This window comes from Buteo buteo, chromosome 2 (assembly GCF_964188355.1).
Source record: "Buteo buteo chromosome 2, bButBut1.hap1.1, whole genome shotgun sequence".
Classification (NCBI taxonomy): Eukaryota; Metazoa; Chordata; class Aves; order Accipitriformes; family Accipitridae; genus Buteo; species Buteo buteo.
The window spans coordinates 1,342,019-1,364,224 of record NC_134172.1 but is presented as its reverse complement, the minus strand read 5'-3'; the positions used below and the strand labels follow the sequence as shown (position 1 = coordinate 1,364,224).

The following is a 22,206-nucleotide window of genomic DNA, read 5'->3' as shown; positions in this document are numbered from 1 at the left end:
CCAACCTGCAGGCAATACTTTTCTACAGAGTAAAGAAATTACATACACTGCACAAGCAAAATCACTCAAGTCTATTGTAGAAATAGTAGAATACTGTAATCTAAGGTGAGACAAATGAAAGGTGACAGAGATCTCCCCATAAGCATTTCTTCAAGAAAATTTGCCTCAAATTCCAGGACTCAGACACTCACCCTTTCTTCCCTGTCTTTTTTCTCGACTCCACAGGAGTGGGGGGTGGAGAAGGAGAATGCTTTCTCTTCCTTGTACTTGCTGCTGCTTTCCTGTCTCTCCTCTCTGGACTACGTACAGGCTGTTAGAGAAGCAAAGTAGTTAGCTCATCTCAAACACTAGTTATTGAAACACTGTAGGCTACACTCTTCCGTAATACATCCTACAACAGAGAAGCTAAAAGCAATAATACCACAACATACACCACATTCAGCTCCAGAATACTTCCATTTGTCAAGGTGAAACCCCCTAAATTTTCTACAGCCATCCCCCAGATGCTGCAATGGCTATGTACTTAAGATACATAGATTCAGAGCAAGAGTCAGAAGGTAATGTGCGACTTGGTCAATATACTCTATCCAACAGGAGAGATTTCCTAGTGAGCAGCCTGGCCTCAAGGTTAAATGAACATGTTTTCAGAGTCCTAACTTACGGCTTTGGGAGGGATACAAAAATTAGTTTCAACAAGTACAGAGAATTTGGAAATCAAATATTAACTGATGCTGTTTAACACACCCCGGTTTCACTTATGTGAAAGCACAGAGTGGGTCCTATCTCCTACCATCCTCAGAAAGGGGGGAAAAAAATAAAAATCAACATGCACACTGACACTTTTGGATAAAGGATATGTCAGAAGAAAGTTAAAACTAGACTGTGTTATCATAGGCACCTCAAACTGTTCAACTACCTTAATTTTAGCAACTTTGAGTCCCAAAAATGTGACTTATGCTGAGATAAAGAATATTGATGTATCAAGAGGTCACCCATTAAGCAGAGAACCACCTACCTCTTCATTTTTCATGGAGATCCTCTGTCGAAAACTCACCGATTTCCTGTTCTCATCTACCTCATAATCCTCTTCATTCATCCATTCATTGAATATATCTGTGTCCAAAATCCACTTGGCATGAACCTAAAGAACAGAACAACATGCTGATGTTTTTTGAAAAAATAACTCTATGACAGACCTCATAGAATGAAGTACTTGCGGCTTTGTTATCAGAGTCTGAAAGTCCAAATACCTTGTAATGGTTTTACACATAATAGATGACAGCTTCATGAGGCAATACAATAAAGGATAAACATGCACGTAAGTCTACTGAATGCCATGTCTGTTCCTCCATCATTTTTAAGCCTTCTGAAGTGTGAGGTCAGTTCTTACAGCTGGGACAACAGCTCAGTATTAAGAGTGTACTTTGGATGCTGAAATTACCATCAAAATCTTCTAAATACACAGATCACTGTAGCAGATGGGCCACAAAAGACCAAAAAAAAAAAAAAGAAGAGTTGGCTGTATCTTGGAAACATTTACTATCTTGACTTAAAACATCCATCTTCAAATAAAGTTCTAGTTCACATAGTTGAAAATAAATTCTTGAGCTTTAGGTGATTTATACACAAAAAGCATGTGTTCCAGTTATTTACAGGTAACTACTTGGAATAAGTAGTTTGAACAGGTATCAAGTTATTTTCTGACCTCAGCTGCTCTAATTCTGCTGTTCAGATGAACGGCATACACACAGAACAACACTGCATGTTACGTATAAAAGAGTAAGTCCAATAAAAGGACAATAAAGTAGCACTTACTAGTTTGATTATTACTGTTCTATATCATTCATTTGCAATGAGCTAAATCAGACAGGCAAATAATTTCTGTAGAAAGAAAACTCATTATGTAGAGAACGTAAATAAGGCTGATGTTGGTTTTAGGGCTCACATGTTCAACAGATTGAGAAGCACTGACTTTTCGCATCTTTATGACATGATGTAAGAGCAGGGTTCCCATTAAATTGAACCTTTCAATAAAGAAAGGTGAGATATGACCCTCAGGGATTCTTTAAACAGCTACCGGTTTTCTCATTCACTTCCATGTTGGCTCTAACTCTAGGGACAGTTGCATTCATACACTACAATTCATTAGCAATGCCAAAGATTTTAGTAAAATCAAGAAACTTAAACTCTGCCCTGTACTAAGAGCATACAGAAGCTGGTATCTACAGTGGTACTGAGCTAAGGCAAATGAACCCAAGAGCTTCTGTAGCAGTGTGAAACCAGGCGACGGGGGACCCCACGGCCACACACAATCTGTCAACCAGACCATAGCTCTATTTTGATCCCAATAGCTGAATCTGCTGGAAATCACGTCGCCATTACAATAACTCAAAGAGAAAAGACAAGATTTCAGTGGTACCGCAAACGTCAAAAATTCAGATTTGTTCTCCTAAAGCAGCTTCTTAACTTCCATGTTATCTAACTCCTAATATTTTTTGGCCATTTCTGTATTAGAGAAGAAGATTAACTTTCTGCACACAAAATATGTTTTAAGCCCTGTAATACATGTGTGGTAATCTCAGGTTTGTAACCTGACAGTTCTTTTCTCTAACAATATTCTTCAAAAAACATCACGAGGATGTCATATTTTTCCCCACTTCCTCTCCTTAAACACTGTACAAAGCCATTATGCCTTCTAATGAGTTGTCAGGTTCCATCCGAGAGAGATGGCTGCACTTCAGCAGTAAGGGAAGGACTTACCTTTAAAAGAAAACACCTCAAGTCAGGCCAAAATAAATATGGTAATTCTGGCGCTATCAGAGATGCATAAGCCTGTCCTTCTCACTCACAAATTAAAGTACTTTTTCAACAGCATTCCTCCCCAGACTAAAGCAATGTTTTAGACATTTTCATTACGGCTCTAGAAATATCACTCTGCTTTTCCATATATATGGAAATACAGCCATTGTTACTCAGCTGCACATTAAAATATCTATCTAGTAGCACCTGAGCATGAGCTATACCGATACAGTAACTTTGGGAAACTATTTAAGAGAGACTTACCTTCCATGGCTTTTCAGGAATTGGAGGATCTTCAATTTCAGCATCTATTTCATTGGCATGAACCCAAGTGTCATAGCTAATGAGAGGAGTCAAGAGAAAACAAAATTGGTCCCCTGGGCTGTTCATCCAGAAAGATCACCAGCAGGAATTTTATTCAGCAATTTTGACATGTGCAAATCATATCGCTGGGGTAGAATAGTAAAGTTTTTTCCACACAGTGAAATGTTAAAGCAATAATCACTGGTTTCTACTACAGAAATAGGACACACTGAAAAGGGAGGGGTCCAAGGCATTTAATGCACATTTTTAACTTTCTGAATTTAGAAGCCAGCTCAGTGAAGCCAGCTACAGCTTAAAATTGCAAGTCTACTCTCTAGATTCAGGGGTATAAATGCAGTTTTTGAGTCACTTTTTCAAACCCTGGCATTAAGTTAATGAACTTGTTTCTGTTCTTACGAGTTTAAAGCCAGAGATACTGGATTCCTCGAAGAAAGGAGTACGCATCCTCTCCTTCAATCCCTACTGCTGTAGAATTCATTTATTACTTACATTCACTTTTACACATACTATTCCCTCAAAAGCCTATTTATAAATGCTAAGAAACTGCACTCAGTAACAGCAAAAGCCAAAATACTTTGTAATCAACACCAGGCATGTACTGAGCAGCTAGAATAAGTCATATGCAAGAAAAAATGTGTATATAGCATTCCTCATGTTTATACTGATATTTATAAATACATATACACACACAGAGTCAACTGATATGATATAAATATAAAAATATTTAAAGGTTCTTCATCTATATGAAGAAAGAAACTTAAGTGTGACTGTTGTTTGCTCTCTTCCACTGAAATATGCATATGGTTCCTGAAAATTCTGTGCATGCACAGCAGAGCAGATTTTAGTACCCTGAAAAAGTTATTTAAATAGAAGTCAATGCTGGGTTATCAATCTTTTGAGTTTTCCAAAACCTGGACTCAGAAACCAGTTATTACAAATACATTTACATTACCAACAGTACATACGCCATCTTTTAGCACCTTCCAACAACACAGGTCAGCTTTCTCAAATATATGCTTTCAACAGTCACTTGCACTTGATTGAAGGCAACCCATGGAGTGAAATCTCTTTGTTGAAGAAAGCTGAACTAGGTGACTAGAAGTTCTCCCTTTTGACTTCAAAGTCTTACTAACTTTATGGAAAGGCTCACTCTGCTCTTTGAAAGCCTGGTTCAATTTGCAACCTTACTAGTGACTCTGCAGAAAAACAAACTCTCCTTTTCTAATCTCACCCACCTGCCAGTATCATAGATAGGTATGCATATTTTGGTTTTAAATCACTGATAAGTCTTTTCAAGCTTTGGACATTGAGATAAATGGTAGCAATACTAAATTATTGTGTGGTTATACTCCATAAGACAACCACTGCTTGTCTCATAATATAAACAGCAATGTACAATCATTCAGAATCAAAACAGGAATGCAGTACTGTATATTTGGGTTAAATTTTTAGACGAGCCAGCGTGAGATAGGTCTGAGCCTGTCATTCTGCATAACAAGAAAAGAGCATAGTTGTAGGCCACACAGCTGGGACGCTCCCCATGCAGGCTCACTACTGATAACCACAGAGCACTGCTATCAGGAGAGGTAAGACTCAGTAAGTGAAGGGAGCAGTTTGTTTGAGGACATGGATTTTCCTACTTGCAAGTTTTAATCAAGATTTTTCCTTCAACAAACTTAAGTAAGATTTGGGGTCTGCATTCTTCCCCCACCTTTCTTTACCTGTCTGGAAAAAAGCCCCAGTGTACCAGCACCTGCTTGTCTTTTTTCATCACAGGTCTCAGCCATTCATCTGCAAAGGGGAAAGAAATCTAGCATCAGCTTCACATTGTAAAGCACGTTAAACGCTATTTTGCTTTTCCACAGTAAAGTTACTGCAATCGTCTCTGATAAAAGTCTCCTGTAGTGCGATTACAATGGCCCAGCCTGCCACAGTGATACACTTGCCTGCATTATCTTTGCCATGTCTAAACATGCACGTGCTCTGCCTGCATACTACACAGATGTTACATTAGTAAAGTCATTTTAATGCTAAGAATTATCATGTTTCCTTTCCTGGCCACATACATTCATAGCCTAACACACTCCAGATTAAGATCCAAAGAGGCTTGGAACAGTCATCTGTTTCTCAACAGAAGCAAGAGGCATTTCTGGTTGACAGGTGGAAGCACTATCCTCTGCCAGCTCATCTTGTCCCATCTCATCTCCCAAACTCCTTGGCCATTTGGGACTGGAACTCAGAATGGAACAGAGCAAATCCCCCAAGAGGACACTCAGTAAAGACAGCAGAAATAACACGGAGAGAGAGACACATGCTCCAATTTGTCACTTTTTTTAAAAATCTCTGTATAAACAGAAAGACTAACCTTCTCCCCAAATGCTTTCTTGTCAAGTGGTATTTCCCCTCTGTCTTTGTATATCCTTGTTAGACATCTGAATCCCCTCATTAACTCCTTCTATTGATTTACATTTATTTCAAAAGACCCTCTTCCCAGTACTAAATTCTACTCTCAACAAGTATTTAAAAAAAAATAATAGAGTTTTGAAGGAAGAATATCAGGGCAAGGGGTGGTGGTGAAACAGATTTTAACAAAAAACTTCCAGGAGTCTAACAAAACTTGGATTTCAACTTTCTTCTTTCACAGCAGTGCTAACAAGGACTTCAAGTTAATACAGACTTACTGAGTAACACTAATACTTTGCTGATTTTGCAATAAGGCATATGCTCAGTCTGACTGCTGTTTTAAAGGGTTTTTTTTCTTTTAAACTGCACAACTGACACAATGTAATAACCTACCCCCTGCAACTCAAATATGAAGAATGTAGTCCAGAGCAGCACTAAAAGAGAAATCCTGAGAATCTGAACCTGTATAGTGTTACACTGCTTGAATTTATGGCTGTCTTCTCACCTTAGTATAATCAGGGATTAAGAGAGCTCTGTCTAGCACATCTGCATGTTCACTGACTACAAGACAGATGGGACCTACTATGCTCAACCCTCTTCTGAGAGCCTGAAGTGGTTAAACATAAATACAAACCTGTGGCTAGGCATGAGATTACCAGAAGTACAGAACACAGACAAGCACCAGAGGACAAACAATCCATGATTGTTCCTATACAGGAGTGAACACTTCCATCTAGTGGCCATCAGATGCCAGGGCATATCAGAAAAAGCTTATTTCTGTCAGTGAAACTCAGACGATCCACTAGACATTTAAATGTATTTACGGTAATAAAATTAGGAGCTTTTTTTTTTTGCTGAAGGATACAGCTGTTAAATTGCTTTTGTGGAACCTATGTGCTTCATATCGAGGCAGACTGCATTACAATAAAGCGAACAATCTCCAATTTATCAGGTCTGCTTGTTACAGTATCCACCTTGCCAAACCACCTGCAATGATAGATATCAGCATTCCCAACCTGTCTCCTGGAAAAACGAGAACACTGCAAAAAGTTTTTTCGATTCTCATTTACTGTAGCATCTATGCTACCTTTCCTACATATAGTTGATTCCTAAAAACATTTTACTCAACAATTTGACCCATACTTACATACTGGGGGACACCAAGAAAGCAATGAAAGAAAAAAAATTAATGGAAACTTTAGTTTCAAGCCCCCTACTTTCACTATCCTTACTTTTAAATTTAAATCTAAGTTAATTTATTTTTTAAGTTCTTCCAGTCCATTAACTTTGCTGCCCTTCAGCCTGCAAGTTATTTGGGACAAACAAAGTATCTGCATTCAGCAATAAATAATATCTCAATTTCCAACGCAATCACTGAAGAGCAGTCAGCGTTACACACCTTAATCTGAAAATGTTGCATCAATTAAAAATGTGAATGTTACACCCAATAGTTAAAAGCAGGACACAACGATTTTATTTGGAGTTGTTAATCCTAGAAATACTTTTCCAGTGGCTCTCAAGAGCAGGCTAGGAACATTCTGCATCTGTGCAAAAGCTCCCGTAAGTGCTAACGGAATTTAGTTACAAGACTATTTCCACTTAAAAATTGGAAAGCAACTTTACCATCATCCATTGAGGTAGGACTTGGATAAACATGGTGGGTAGCCTTTGATTTCTCTTCAGTTACTGTTCCCTGTGGGAAAGGTGGAAGAAGAGAAGAAACCGCATGAGAAACCTTCAACACATTACCCCAAACTTCTCGGCTGCTTCTTTGTACCCACATCCCATGCAACCTAGAAGTATTCAAAGCCAACTTCAATGCAACAAAGAATACCACCTCTAAGAAGTGTCAATTTTAAGACTGCTGCCAAACTACTTTGTCATCTCTTGCTCTTTTCATCTCAAATCCTTCCTCCTCCTAGTTCCTTCTGCCCCAGTTTCCATCATAAATTGTTCCACTATCAGTTCATACCAACCTATTGGTGAATACTCTGTAAGAAAGCATCTGCAACTTTTTTCCACTAAGTACACATTTTGGTCCAGGACAATTTACATAAGATAAAGTCTATGAGAAACTTAACTAGAAATGGCTGCCTTGAGTAGAACATCCTTAGTATTCAAGAAAGGCTGTATGTCAAAAGACTGCATAAACAGCCATTCTTTCAAAAAAGCCTCCTAAATCATAGAGCAAAGGGAATATATCAGAAATACACTAACATGATACTATTGTTGTCAAATATTCAAACACAAGAATACTTTTTCTTCTTGCTGGTTTAGGACATCATTTTCTTGACATATGAGAAGGAACAGGTATACTTCTCACCCTTACGCAGATGCCACAGAGTGGTACATAAAGCAAGTTCTCTACATATGAGTACAGGCCATAATTGTATTCCTACTGGACCTATATTATCATGCAAGAAAATTCTACTACATAATTAGGTATCTATTAAATAAATACGTAACACTGCTTAGTGTGGTCAGTCAAGAAAACTCTGTCCTTGCCTCACATGGAGAACCATAAGGATTCTCCAACACGCTGCAGAAACACCTCCAGTTTCCATATACAAAGAGTCATTTCCAAGGGCAGCAGAAATTCACAGTCTGCAGACTTCTGAAGAGGAATTATGTTTTGGAACAGTTTGTATGAAAATGTTATTCAAAATTTACATTCCATAAATACTTGACAGATTTATTTAAAGGACTTAAGAGCACATGGGATAGGTTACAGCCAACAATATGCAAACAACTTAGAAGACAGCATCAAAAGGAGGAAAATTAAAAAAGCATGAAGTTGCATTGCATTATGGTAGCAGTATTTGGAGACTACTCTGATATCAGGGGCTGAAGGGCAAGAGTTCCCACACCAACAAGAGTTCATAGAACAGGGTAAAGGGAAAGGAGGTGCTCTGAGCAACAGCAAAAAAGACAGCTGGAAAGTAAGAATAATTTCAAAGCATTTGAAGGGGAAGGAAAGAGCCCTGGCTTGAATGAAGAACCTGCAAACTGTTTAAGGAACAATAATGGAAATTCTCCCTTCATTCCCCATGAGCTAAAGACGCTTCTCCAGCTATCTAATCTGAGCTTTGTAAATCAGATCAGTAAGATTTATCTCCTATGCAGCTTTAAAAAAACAAATACACAATAGATGAACAGGAAGTCTCTCTTAGATGCTTTCTTAACTGAAAACAAACGGATGGATAACTTTACATTAAAACAGCTTTCTGAAAGACATAAGCAGATTGTAAGGCTTATTCCCTGCCTCTGCTAAACTGAATGTGACTGGAAGCTAAAGACATAACAAGATGGAAGAGTTCTTTACTGACAAAACACTTTTCTCGAAGCAGATAGATATAAATGCTGAATCTCACTCATTACCCGCTTTCAAGTTCCTAAATTATTACTCTGGCTCTCTCAAAAGAATTCTCAACATTTATAAAGAAAAACAGAAGCGTGACTACCAGAAACAGTAACAGCACCTTCATCAGCAGAAAGAACAAACATCTTACTGACACCTCTTTTTATAAGCCCAGAGATCATACTAGCACTGTGCTGGGACAAGAGATACGCAACTCTTCTGCACAGGCTGCAGTCAGAAGTTGGAAACACCAGAGAGGAGGGAGCTACAGGTACTAGGGATGGGGTAGAGGAAAGATGACAAGACAGGGTTGAAAAAAACAACCAAAAACCCACACAGGTAGCAACACAAATACAAGATGAGAATTCAGAGGCAGGGCAAAGGAAGACAGCCCAAAAAGCAGAATTAGGGACAATCTCTGTTTTCAGTTCTTCGCATCCCTTTAGAGACAAAGTGGCCTGCTTTACAAGTCCCTTAAATCATTCATGGATCTAGCATGCTTTGAGTTCACTATAGAATTCCTTTATGAAAGGAAAATTGAATCATTAACTCCAACTTAAGCAATAGCAAGCATCCTGAATCAGCTGAACAATTAAGTTGTGAAAAATTACACAACTGAAGTTGCAACAATGGATCATAACAACAACACAGGAAATACATTTAATCCAGAAAAGAAATGGTTTCGTTTGCCTATACCCATGAATTATCATAACACAAAAGGCTATCAGACCATCTAGAGTTCACATTCCAGGATATTTCTCCCAAGACAACTAAAAAAGACTGTTTACATTTTTAAGAGATGAAGCTATCAATCTTGTTCAGTTCACCATTTAGTATATTAAATTGCAATGGCAAGATGCTGACTCTGTTGGAAATATGCTGACTACCTAACAAGCAAGAGACCATTGTTGCTTGCGTTCTGTTCAGCACAAGCAAGAAAAAAAGCAAGTAAAATAAAGCAAAAAAGGCAGCAATCATTTTACAATTAAAGCTGGCTTATGCTGTCCCCATGTACCTAGAACACCCATATTACACCCTACCTTCTTTGGTCTCAGATTTGGACAAACAGTGAGCTTCTGCTTTATATAAGTAGGTATTCAACACTAAATCAACTAGTGCCTGCAGCCAACTCATTGAGACACTGTAACTACTGTTCACTTCAATAGCAATTTTGGATTTACTTTTAGAACAAAGTTATGATTCAATCTCCATGTGAGGATAACTACGAATGGCATCTTACAAATGGTGAATTTCTGGTCTTAAGTGACTTGCTGCTGCTGCCTTGTGTTGTCAGACACAATCCAGATGTAACTGGTAAGTCAGGCAAATACATTTTATCTTACAACTTACAAAGCATTTGTTTTAACAGTTACCTGGTGACGTTTGACAATATCCTTCAATTTATTAGCCAACTTCAATTCTATATCTGGAATGAGGTAGATGGTTGGTCTGCTCAGACAATTGTTCTAGCGGAAAGAATAGGAAGTTAAATAAGAAATTAGTAGGCCACCTGTGACATAAAACAAAAAAATTCTATTAAGATCACCAATGCTTGAAAAAGCTCAAAAAGAACACGTATCAGCTTGTGACACGGCACACTAACTCTAGCTCCAGAAACCCCTATGACAGCAACATTTCCTTTGCACACCTCCTCACCAAAGTCTTATCCTGGGTTTCTTTCTGGTCACTGCAGATCTGCTGTTAGCTCTGTCAGAGACATTATCACAGATAAAGGGAATGTGACCCAACCCAGATGTTCTCACATTCCTGCTTTCACAACAGCATCTTTAATGGAAACAACATCTTTGATTTCAAAAAAATTTTTACAGGCTCTGGAAGACTTTACTTGAAAGGGAATTTAAGTCCCCTGTGTGTCAACTTCCAAATCTGAATCTGTCCTGTTGCATTGACATGCAGATTCATTCATTTCTACAATATTGACAGGTATACATTCATTTAATTTTGAATTTTAACATGTAATCTATTATGTACTGAAACCACCATACAATGGCAATAGTTTTTTATAATAAAAGTATTGTTCCTTTTTGCTGTACTTCCTCCTATTTCCATTTTTGACAACTACCTGAAACTTCTATCTTGACTACATTATACACTGAGCTGGGTTTTAGAGTTTGGAAAAAAAATATTCTGTTATTCACACACAGCAGTTAAAAAAATTTATCTTCAAATTAGATCCCATACAGCTATTATCTGCTCTCTTCTGGTAGTAACTTGTTTGATAAAGCAAGTGAAAGAGTCTAAAACGTACCCTAACCCTGAAAAAAGACAAGCTTGCATCAAGCTGGGAATCTCAAGAAAGTCAGCAACTGAATGAATATGTACAGAACTAGTTACTCAATCCTAAGGGTTCCTACTTTCAATCCTACTTTCACAGGAAGACAGAGACACATGTGATGCTGCCTCCTACCTCACAAACAGCTGTTTCTCACCCTACGCTTATCCGCAGAATATCAGTGAAAACATTCTGAAGTTTTCAAGCGATAACATGGAATTGTGACCAAAACGGGTAGGAGAGGGAGGGAAGGGTATAATATTCCTACAGAAGTCCAGGATGAAACTCTTCAGTGGGTGACAACTGAGGTACACAAAAAGCAAGTGAATCCCTTCCCCTGAGCATGCGAACACATAGTTTTGTGTATGAGTTTCTTGCCTGCACTAGTGTTTTCTCAATGTTCATGAACATCTCCACATTTCGATCCATTCGGGATGGATTCTGCAGGTCAAACCTCCGCCTGTTAAGGAAAATTATTCAAAAATATTAAATTCAACTCTCCCACATTCAGCAGTCAAGAATCTTTCACGTTCCACATAAAAAACAGTGTATCATGGTAGCTACATAAGAACACTTAAAGCACAATCACAAATATTTTTTCTTCATTTGGCAGCCCTCACAAGCAAGAAAAATCACGATGAACCAAATCAACAAAATGCAACCAATTTGTGAAATGTTTAGGAAAAATGAAGGTTGACATTGTCCAACAAAACCCTGTAGCAGGGTTGTGCATTCCACTACAGTCACAAAGGATAATTAAACAGAAACATAATCAAATGCTTACGATGGATTTCAACAACTTGATGAGAAAGTTCATGAACAAGCTTTCATGTTTCTCTTACTTCTAGTTGCGCCCATCCACCAGACCCAGATTCTAATCCAGGAAAAACACAGCAATTCGCCTGCCTGAGACTTTCTAAACTACTTACCTATTTGAAAAGAGCCCGCCCCCCCCCCCCCAGCATACAGGTAGCTAATAATCCACGTAAGCATTTTATGATCATCTTTATTGGACTGTGGTACTTTTAAAGTTTTCTATTTCATTGACAAAGTAATAAAAATTCTTGAAATAACAATGCAGATTTAAGTGTCTATCAGAAATGGGGGGATAACACAAAATCTGAGACTTCCTGCTGGGAAGAACCACAAGAGTCCCCCCAAAGGCATTCTGCCACATCCACCTGAACCGCACACGTATTCAGAAGTCACGGATGAATCAGCTCAAATGAAGAATTTGAATGGCAACCCCCAAGAACCTGGGAGGTGGGACAATAACAGCACTAACGCCAGCCTTCGCCAAGTTCAGCACCCGCTGGTATCTGCACTGGCACTATCATGCAGGCTTATCACCACCAGCCAGGGTAAGCAGTGCTGTAGGAGCGTCTCAAACAGATTTGGGCCTGATCCTTAAGAATTCAGCCTTTTCCAAAGCATGATGATATGTTTAGGTAATCAGGTTGTTGACTCTTAGATGTAAAACACTGTCTGGGGCACTTCTGTACCTCCCAAGTTTTGGAAAAAGCTGTTGCTAGAGTCTGAAAACACTCTTAACTGGAGTTGGTGTTCAGGAGTAGTAATACTGGCAAAAGGGATTTCAGCATATAAAATAAAAAGTACCCTGCACACTTCACACAGTGAAAAAGCCATGCACATAATTACCATGCAGTGACTGATATGCTTTAAGTCAACACCCCAACTTAAAATACAAGAATTCATTCCTGTGCCTGTATCTAATGACAGCTTCTTTTAAACACATGCTTGTTTCCAGTAACACATCAAATCAATTTTTAAACTTTATAAATACACAATGAAGGTAAACCAAAGCAAGGTTGATTTTTAGTCACAAAACCCATTACCACACAAAGATGGCATCACATCAATATTACACTACTAAATTAAACAAGGACACTTCAGCTGAGACCACCATGTTTTTCTTCACTTGAAGCTCTCTAGCATTTTTCAGAAAGAATTTGCCCATACAGATGGTACTGCATAAATATGCTGTAGTGTTTGGCAGCACTAGAAATATTCTCTCTCTATCAGTGAATGATGGCTTTTATCCTAAAGCAGTAGTACAGACTCCTCCCTTCACACTAAAGACATGGCAAACAAGTTAAAGATAATATTCTGGCATATTTATTAGAATTGTCCTTCAATTTATGAACTTTTTAAATAGGGTTGTGCATGTTGAAAAGTTTACGCTGACTTCTAGAAGTACAGCCAGTAATTAGTAAGTCTGTCAGTTCACTGCACAACACAATTTCGTAAAGTATTTTACACCTATAATATATAGGATTTGAAGAGCCAAGATCAAGCCAGTTCTCCAGTATTCAGCCATTGACAGCTTCATAGTCTGTATTCAAAACATATATATGCATTAAGAACAAACGTAATAGTTTCAAGGAAGCGAAGGAAGATAAATGCCAAATAAACACAAACTAACCTAGCCACCTAATAAAGTCTTCAGTACCTATGAAACAAAGACACTTAAGGCATTGAAGTTGGACCAAAATTTTTACATTTGGCTGCCTGAAATCTGCATTACGTATTCATTTAATGCTACACAGGTCTCCAAATTCCTGCCTGCTTTTGAAACCCATACTTTAAGAAAAGCACGTCAATATATTAAGAAATAGCACTTTTTTTTAGTTGCCCCTTTAGATAAAATAGTAATACTAATTCTTCCTATCCTTAGTTTAACTGATACCCTCTGACAGGTTTTAGCAAACAACTACTTGAATTGCAGTGATAGACAAGGTATGTCCAGCTGCACTGGATAAGTGCATTTTTCAGACATACCTATTATGACGAGGAAAGGTACTTCTCCTATAAGACAGATCATTCACAAACAGGTTAAGCAAGAGTGACAATGCATACCATTAAAAAAAATAAAATCATATTTCAGGCAAAACACCACATATTATTTGGTTGAGTCAGTGAAGGATACATTCCAAGCTCTAAGTCTGATCCTCAGAGTTAAATTCAAGTATTACTTCCCTCTACATCCCACATGCACAAACACAAGACACTACCCACACTAGTTTTGAGGAAACAGCAAGAGAGTGAGAAGAGAAGAGGCAATCACATCTCAGAGTTTTGCTGACAAATTTCAATGACTGAAAACTAAATTTGTTTGGAAAAAATTGGAATGTTTAAATATTCATGAAGTAGGAGCCACTTTACTCCTCTATCTTAAGGCAAAAGAGGTAGCAAGACACTCCTTAAAGATACACCACACAGAACACTACAAACATGTATCATATCCTAGGTGTTGGCAATATTGGAGTAGGAAGAAGCCTGACAGCAGCTTACTCATACCAGTTCTCTGATATACCCACCTCAGATACCCATTTAGCTGATACAAGTATAAACTCCTAAAAACAACCACCATACTAAAACAACTTTATTTTTGCCTTTTAATTTGCTCTTGTGGGTAACAGAAACACAATCAATTCCAGCAATGCTGTTACAGGTCTGCACAACATCAGATCAGAAACTATTTAAATTCATGTACAAGAATAATCTCTGCTTACTTTTCATCCTTGGATTTTTTCCAGTGTTCTCAAATATAGTAATTCATGCTATTGCTGTCTTGGAAAGAGGATTAAAACTTAGAAACACACAGGTCAAAGCACTACTGGGATGTCACATGAATAGTTTTAATACTAGTGTCAATAGCTACATGGGCCATGTTTCTAGCCACTTACACTCCCCATTTATGGAGACTGATAAGCAGTGGAAAACTAAGCATTTATTAGTATCCATGCAATGCTTCATGTTTTCCCAACTGTAACTAAACCCTATACTCAATACAGTAACAAAGATTTACACCTTATAGATGGGAAACAGCGATTCTAAGACACTGGTTAATTTGCTCAGTCATACAGCAAGTAAATGGCAAAAAAAAAAGCCTCAAGCTTGTAATTAACTCCTAACCTACAGGCTCAAGACCTTAAGCTTGGACAACTTATCTTTAAACTTAGAAGTGTGGGGGCGTGTCTTAAAAAAGCTACCATCAGCAAAACAGGAAAAAAATTTCCTCTTCCCATCTCCAACTCCCTTGCCTACCCAAATCTCCAGCAAGTATTAAACTTTTAAGTAGTTTGCATAGGCATTTCATGTGCTTAATTTCATGCAAAAGGTGTATAAATCAAAAATAAAAACTTACCAGCCCTGTTCATTCTTATATTTGTAAGCAGCACCAAGAATGTGACATAATGTACCTCCAGCTTTGAAATCCATGAAGCACTTTGCCTAGAACCCAAAAGAAAAGTGAAAACACAGCGACATTGACTTTTATGTAATTATTTTAAATGAACACATACTTGTTAGATGTCTAAAACTCAGCTAACTTATCAAATGCATAGTTTAATTTTCAGATTAATCTCTTTGAGTTTTATGTTCTCCTTTAAGAGTGTTTCAAGAAGATTAAATGCATTTGGTTTACGTAGAATTCTTCATGTTTGCAAGCAGAACACAATATATCTGAAAGCTCCAAGTCCTTCCTTACGTGAGTAGCTTGCAAAAAATTCCTTGCATAGCTGTAAAACAGAAATCCAAACTACTCTTTGAACACCCATTTCACAGTAAATTAAGCCTAAAATCATAGCTGTCAGTTAAGAAGCTCTTCATCTGTATTAAGTAGACCAAACCAAATAATTAGAAATGAACATCTAAAACCAGGGCTTCATATTCTCTACGGCTCCTAAAGCTCTCCATTCACGTCCCTCCTCCACCACAACAAAAAATTGTTTGGCAAGATCTGAAAAGGTCACCGTGCAGATCTGCCCTAAAATACTAAATCCAACTCATTTTTTCACTATCAATTTTAGCAGAGTCACACATTTGTAAATAGGTACTCTGAATTCAAGAACTGAAATTCAAACAGGAGCATAAGGAGACTGAAAAGCTCTACTGAGTCCCACGAAGTTCTTTCTCCAAAAGGTTACTACAAAAGCAGGACTGTTTCCTACACAGAAAGGTACATTTTTCTGATAAATTTTAGTTTGGAATTATCTTTGCTGTTTTACTAATATATCTGGTCAGGATGTTTGTGTGGGATCAGAAAAAGTAAGCTACTGTCAAAGTCATCTCAGAAATGGAAGACAACTGGATAGCTCAGCTGAAGCCAGGACCAGAGAAAGGCAACACTAGAATCTATTTCAAGCATGATTCACAGAGTATTGACACACAGGGTGTCTGAGGTTCTCAATATAGGATTTGGAACAGGAAGAAGAAAAATATGCAACAGCATTGATGAACTAACCAGTGATAAAGAAAGCAACATATGACATAACAGAACAAATAAAAACTGCTTCTATCCACCAGGCCTTCTCTTCACAGTTACAGATTCCTTTCTAATATGACCAATAAACTTTTTTGTAGTTCAAACTGATTATTTTTTTGAAAAAAAGAAATTGGGGTTTTTTGGTGGTTTTTTTTTACGTCTTACAAGAACTTAAAAATTCATTTAGAAACATGCACTCAAGTAAGACTGCCCTGGAACACTTCTTTTATATTGACTGCAGCGCCAAACTGCTCTTGGCAACTTTTATATAGTATCAGGAAGACTTAAAAAAAGCTTCTTTGGGCAAACAGGTCCATTTCCCAGACAACTTCAGATATATTTAAAGAAAGCTGTTCTAACAATAAACTGAAAAGACAAAATGAGGCAGATCCATCACTCAGCTAAGCTTCCATTAACAGAAGGGTATATTCTGCCTTGAAGTCGGTATGCCCTGGCACTAATGAGGGTAATGAGGAAGGACCCACACAACGGCCATGTCAAGGGCCACTCTGGAGTTGCCCCCTTCTGATGTTGCTCCATTCAGTGTAAGACACCCAACTATTTACTGGAATAGGAAAGAAAACCTATCTTTCCATATGTATGCTAAACATATGGACCAAGATCAGTCTATTTTTGTGTTTCTCAATAAAAATAAAGAACTTGTACTATTCACAAAACAGAATTTGGGGAGTTGTTGAATGGCTTTCTGCAGGCTGCCTTCTGCTGGAACTAGAGAAAGCACAAAGCTGGAGACACTGCAGAGCCAAAAGCCTTCCTAGTAGTTTTTCTATATTAGGAATGTTTCTGATCTAGCTTCTATCTTACTTTTTAGATCAGAACAGGTCATTTCTTTAAAGTTTGTTTTATGACACCTCAGAAGTATTTGCTAACACAGAATGAACACCAAATTACAGATAGTCTTAGCATCGCTGACAAGCATTTTAAATTTGCTCTACAGCCAGGCAGCTAAAATGGTAGCATGGGATCTAAATGAAACATTGCCTTCCTTGGCTCTAGAGCTGCTAATGGAAAGCAAAGCAGTTCTGTGAGATATCAAATACACCAGTGTCCAAGAACGACATAAAAAAGATCCTTCGTAAGCATTCAACAAGAACAGAACTGCTCCTGGTCTACCATCTGTTTAGAGCCCTACTGTGCACAGAAAGTAATAAAGAGAGCTCAAAGCTGCCATACGGGTACTTGCCAGTTTATGAGCTGCATGCATTTCAGTACTATTCTTAGCAAACTAAAGTCCTCCATGGATGGAGCAGTGTCTGATCAGAAGCTTGAACTAAAACAAAATGCTTTAGCACACTGAATGATTTTATTGCTGTAAGACTTGGCTCCGAGAATACAAGCATTGGTTTACAAACAAGCAAGCAAACGCTAGCTGCTCTAAAAAGAAAAATAAATCCCAACATGAAGCCAGAAGACCCGCTGTAAGGAATATTTTTGCAGCACTATTATGCAAGTTGCTGTTACTTATCTTCAGCTGTCCTACACACATATGGTCATCCAGAATCGACCTTTCCCTTTGTGCCGACATGCCGGATGTATCACGCAACTGAATGAATTCGCTGCAGCAAAGCCCACCTCATCTGCATTTTGGGAAACTGTTGATCCCACTGTTGTACCCAATGTCCCCTACTTCAAGTTCAGGGGCTGCTGCAGCTTCACCTTCATCAAGCTGCCCGTCAGTAGCCCAAATTAACTTTTTCAATGACACCTTTCTGCATTACCAGGGCAATTCTGGAAGGCAGTCCTGCAGCCTGGCACAGGGCTCAGCGACGCAGGAGTCCCTGGCAGCGCAAGCAATCACAGCAGCTCTGGCAAGTTAGGATTTTACTACCACACACAGGAAGTTCAGCCGATACTTAACCATGAAAAACAGTATACGAATCTCTTTCATAGACATGTCACTTTTTTAAAGCGTCAGCAGACTCTAGCAAGACTCTCTCATTAAACTGCGGTCATTGCTACTAGCATAAAAGGAAATTGCTTTTAACAATTGGACAAAACCTGTTTCTCAGAAGAGATGCAGCGGTCAATAAACCAGATTCCCTTCAACAATTTTATCCCAAATCCATCATAACAAGGCAATTAAGATCAACTGGCCTTACAATTTGCCATCTTAAGAGTTAGTATCTTAATATAGCCTTTATCTGAAACATGCAAAACTGCCTTTAAGAGAATTAATCAGCTTTTTCTTTTTTGAGCATCAGTAAGGTTAGACAATATGTATTTAAATACAATAATCAGAAGACATGCACAGAAGTCAAGCTGTAACAGTCCTTCATTCACTCTAGATCCATTCAAGATCCTGTACTGTACAGCATCCTTGCCAAGAACAGGAGCTTAAACACAGAATTAACAACCCTCTCTCAAATGCAAAGTCTATTTCATCCACTCAAACCACTAAGTAAAGTGTTTGAACTTTATTTCAACAGATGTAGTCTGCCGTGATTCAGATGCAGTCAAGGTCAGAGAGGTTTACCTTGAATACCGATCGAAGAGACCAGTTTCCCTTTGGCACTGACTGCTCCAGCATTGCAGAGCAGACACTTCAGAGAACGAGGGTGAGGTACACTGGCTAGTACTTGGAAAATAGAAAGGCTCTCACATGAATGGGAAGAACCACCTTGGTTTGACATGTTCTCATCAGCAAGTGCTCCTGGTGAGCCACGTCCCTGTGTTTTACAACAGCTGCTGTTCTCAAGACCAACCATCTCAAATAAACCGCACTGATAAGGGAAACACTGCAGTGGGTATTAACAGAGAACAGCAACACGCAAGGAATGGACCATTAATGGTAACCTTTAGTGATGGTAGTTGCGAGCAGGAGTCACAAATTGAGGACTTCTGCAGTCATCTGCAGGTACATAGCACTCAAAGTTTTCATGGCTTGGGGGTTGTTTCTTTTACACAAGCATGACCTCCTCCTCTTCAACTTCAGATCCTCCCTTGCCAGGAACATTGTAATATTGAACAGTCACTAAGGTAACTACAAACTTTCAACCTCTTTTAGCTTCATTCAGTTTCTTTTCAATAGAAAGTCTGCAATGGCTTTTCAATATATTTTTGGAGCTTAGCAATGTCACTTAAGATACCCCTTCACCCCACCTCTCTTCCCAAGTTAGACATAGTCCTAGAGAACTGAAGCATTCTGTATGTCTTCAAAGTGCGTGGAATAAAAAAGCCTCCTTTGCAGCCTGAACCAGTATCTTGAATTACATGTCTAAAAAAGTGAACGCTAACCTCATCTTAAGAGTATATATTGCATTTTCTCATAAAAACAATATAAAGATGTACTGATGAGTTGTCTTCTATCGGAAGTAACTGAAAGCAGAGAGTTCCAACTGCTGTAAACTTAAGCTGAGCAAATTTGACCAGATTAGACCTTCGAAACACCAAGAATAGTTAAACACAGGAGCAATATATTTACAATGCCACTGAAATCTTTATTACCCATTTTTAAGATAAGACAAATTGATTTAAGACTTGAAAGCACTCAAATGGTTTATCAACTTGTTGAATATGGGTACAGTTTTATGGTCTACATTGCCATATCAAAATAAAGCACCATGTTCACCTCTGTCCCTAAAGCTTTTCATCACCACTGAGGTATAAGGTGATCAGAATGGAAGTGATGGTGAGCTACATCTTAATGGCATCTTGTTATGCTTTTGTGTGCATTCCTAAGCACCAAGAGATTCACCCAACAAAACTTAGGTTTGAAAACCGCTCTTCTGAAGAAAACACGCATGAATTCACACTCCTCACAAAAGAAGTTACATAAGCAAAATGTTTGGGGGGAAAAAAAAAATCACCATAAAATAATAAAAGATACTATTCTGTAAGTGGTGGACCAAAGAAGATAGGAGTACTTTCAATAGTTTTCCGAACAACTTCAGTTTATTGTATTGTAATCAGTTATACATATTTCCAACTTAGTATGTACATATAAACACAACTCTAGACTGCATGACCTTAGGTTCCCAGTAAGTATTCTGTGGCAAAGGTAAGAAAAGATCTTCCTGCTGATGTCCACAATGCTTACATTTATGACACTGGTCTTGGCCTACAAAACCTACCCGAAATCAGCCAGCTGGGTGCTTGATACCACGCTGCAGTCCTTGCCCTTCACAAGCAAAATCCCTTTGTTACTTTGACCTTACCATTTGCCGTATCCCTCTTTCCTCCATCAGTTGTTTAGACTTCACGCTCACTCGGACAAGATTCTTTTGGTGGCAGGCAGGGTTCCAAGCACAATGGAGCTAATCTCTGAACACAATCACTAGGATACCACTGCTAAACATGTGCCAAGTTTGAACTTTAAATAAGCAACCCTTAAAATGTTGATATTGTTTCTGTATACCAATATCCTGAGTGACCGGAAAACTAGCCCAGACTAATTAGGTAACTATGTGCTACTGAAGAACACGGTAAAGCCGTTTTTCAGTGTTGACAGCACTACAAGTTTCAAGTTTAATCAACAGAAATGCCCAATGGAAACCTGTTTGCTTTGGAAAGTGCATGTTATTCAGTCCATTTAGAATGCATCAGTCCAAACAGATCTGACTTAAAATTTACAAGTTTACATAGATTTATACTAGAAATTAAAACCTTTCCACAATATTCAGGAAATCACTTCCAAATGTATAGAAAATACTCTGGTTTACATTGAAAATCTACTTTTATGAAGGACCATACTATTTCACCCCTTCCAGAGGACGCATCAACAAACGCCTCAGACTAAGCACCGATCTCCCAATCACCTGGAAGCAATGCCAGCAGCAGATACCGGAGGAAGAACAAAATACACTATTGTAGTAGCAGTGGGTTAACCCCAGTACTCACAGGAAGCTTTGTGAAGGCAGGATTGGTGACATGTTTTCCAAAGGCATCTTCCTGGAATTGCAGCAGCTGCACCACCAGCCCAGCCAGTGTTTTATTGGTAGGAGCATCTGCTTGAACATACTGAAAGACAAAAACCACACGCTTACTTGCAATAGAGGACAGTAAAACATGAAGACTGATTTACTAATTCCCCAGACCACTTTATCACTTGTAGAGCACAGTTGAAGATTTAAGGATCACTGTGTGGCTGGGGGAAGGCGGGGGGTGGTGTCTCTGCGTGCACAGGAGGAACACCAAGCACAAACATCTTTCAAGTTTTAGTCTTAAAGTATAGCACATATCTGTGAATCATCATCAGTTCATCACGGTTGGCGGTGTTTTACAGATAGAGATTAACTACTTCAATCTGATTTGTAGTTCCTAATAAAGGAACAGCCTAATTCTGGCTCACATATACACAGAGCTTTCTACAACTTTACAAGCTCCTTCTGCAATCAACTACTACACATTAATCCTAAAAGCATCCATTTGGTACTATATAGCATGTCACATACAAAGAGAAAAACTGATCTGAACAACTACATCTGCAATACTTTGTGACAATCTAAGAATTTCCCAAGGTTATACTTCTAATAAAATGCATATATGTAGAAGGGGAAATCACAGCAAGCAATATAAAAAAAAGCTCCCGTGGCTTTTGAGTTTTCATTACTCCTAATATTACAATATTCACTTACCAGATGTAATCTCCTCACCATGCCAGAAGACTTCTAAGAGTAGAACAAACATTACTTGTTTGCATAGAACATGGAGTAATATTAGCTACCCTAGAGTCATTTACCTGGGTAACACTATGAACCACAAGGCTTTTGTTCTTCCCTCAAA

At 38.4% G+C, this 22,206-nt stretch overlaps 1 protein-coding gene across 2 annotated transcripts in view; it reads right to left on the bottom strand.

Moving 5' to 3' along the window:
- Positions 1-22,206, bottom strand: part of SMARCC1 (SWI/SNF related BAF chromatin remodeling complex subunit C1) — a 92,020-nt gene that overhangs the window by 62,350 nt on the left and 7,464 nt on the right. For both annotated transcript variants that reach the window (XR_012652490.1, XM_075042880.1), the window contains exons 2-10: positions 21,322-21,441; positions 15,346-15,431; positions 11,556-11,637; positions 10,258-10,350; positions 7,150-7,219; positions 4,845-4,914; positions 3,064-3,139; positions 1,016-1,141; positions 192-310 (exon numbers count right to left, since the gene is read on the bottom strand). Coding sequence is in view for 1 of the 2 variants with exons in the window: in XM_075042880.1 (XP_074898981.1) it covers positions 192-310; positions 1,016-1,141; positions 3,064-3,139; positions 4,845-4,914; positions 7,150-7,219; positions 10,258-10,350; positions 11,556-11,637; positions 15,346-15,431; positions 21,322-21,441 (842 nt within the window). In the remaining variant the exon portion in view is untranslated. The remainder of the gene's footprint in view (positions 1-191; positions 311-1,015; positions 1,142-3,063; positions 3,140-4,844; positions 4,915-7,149; positions 7,220-10,257; positions 10,351-11,555; positions 11,638-15,345; positions 15,432-21,321; positions 21,442-22,206) is intronic.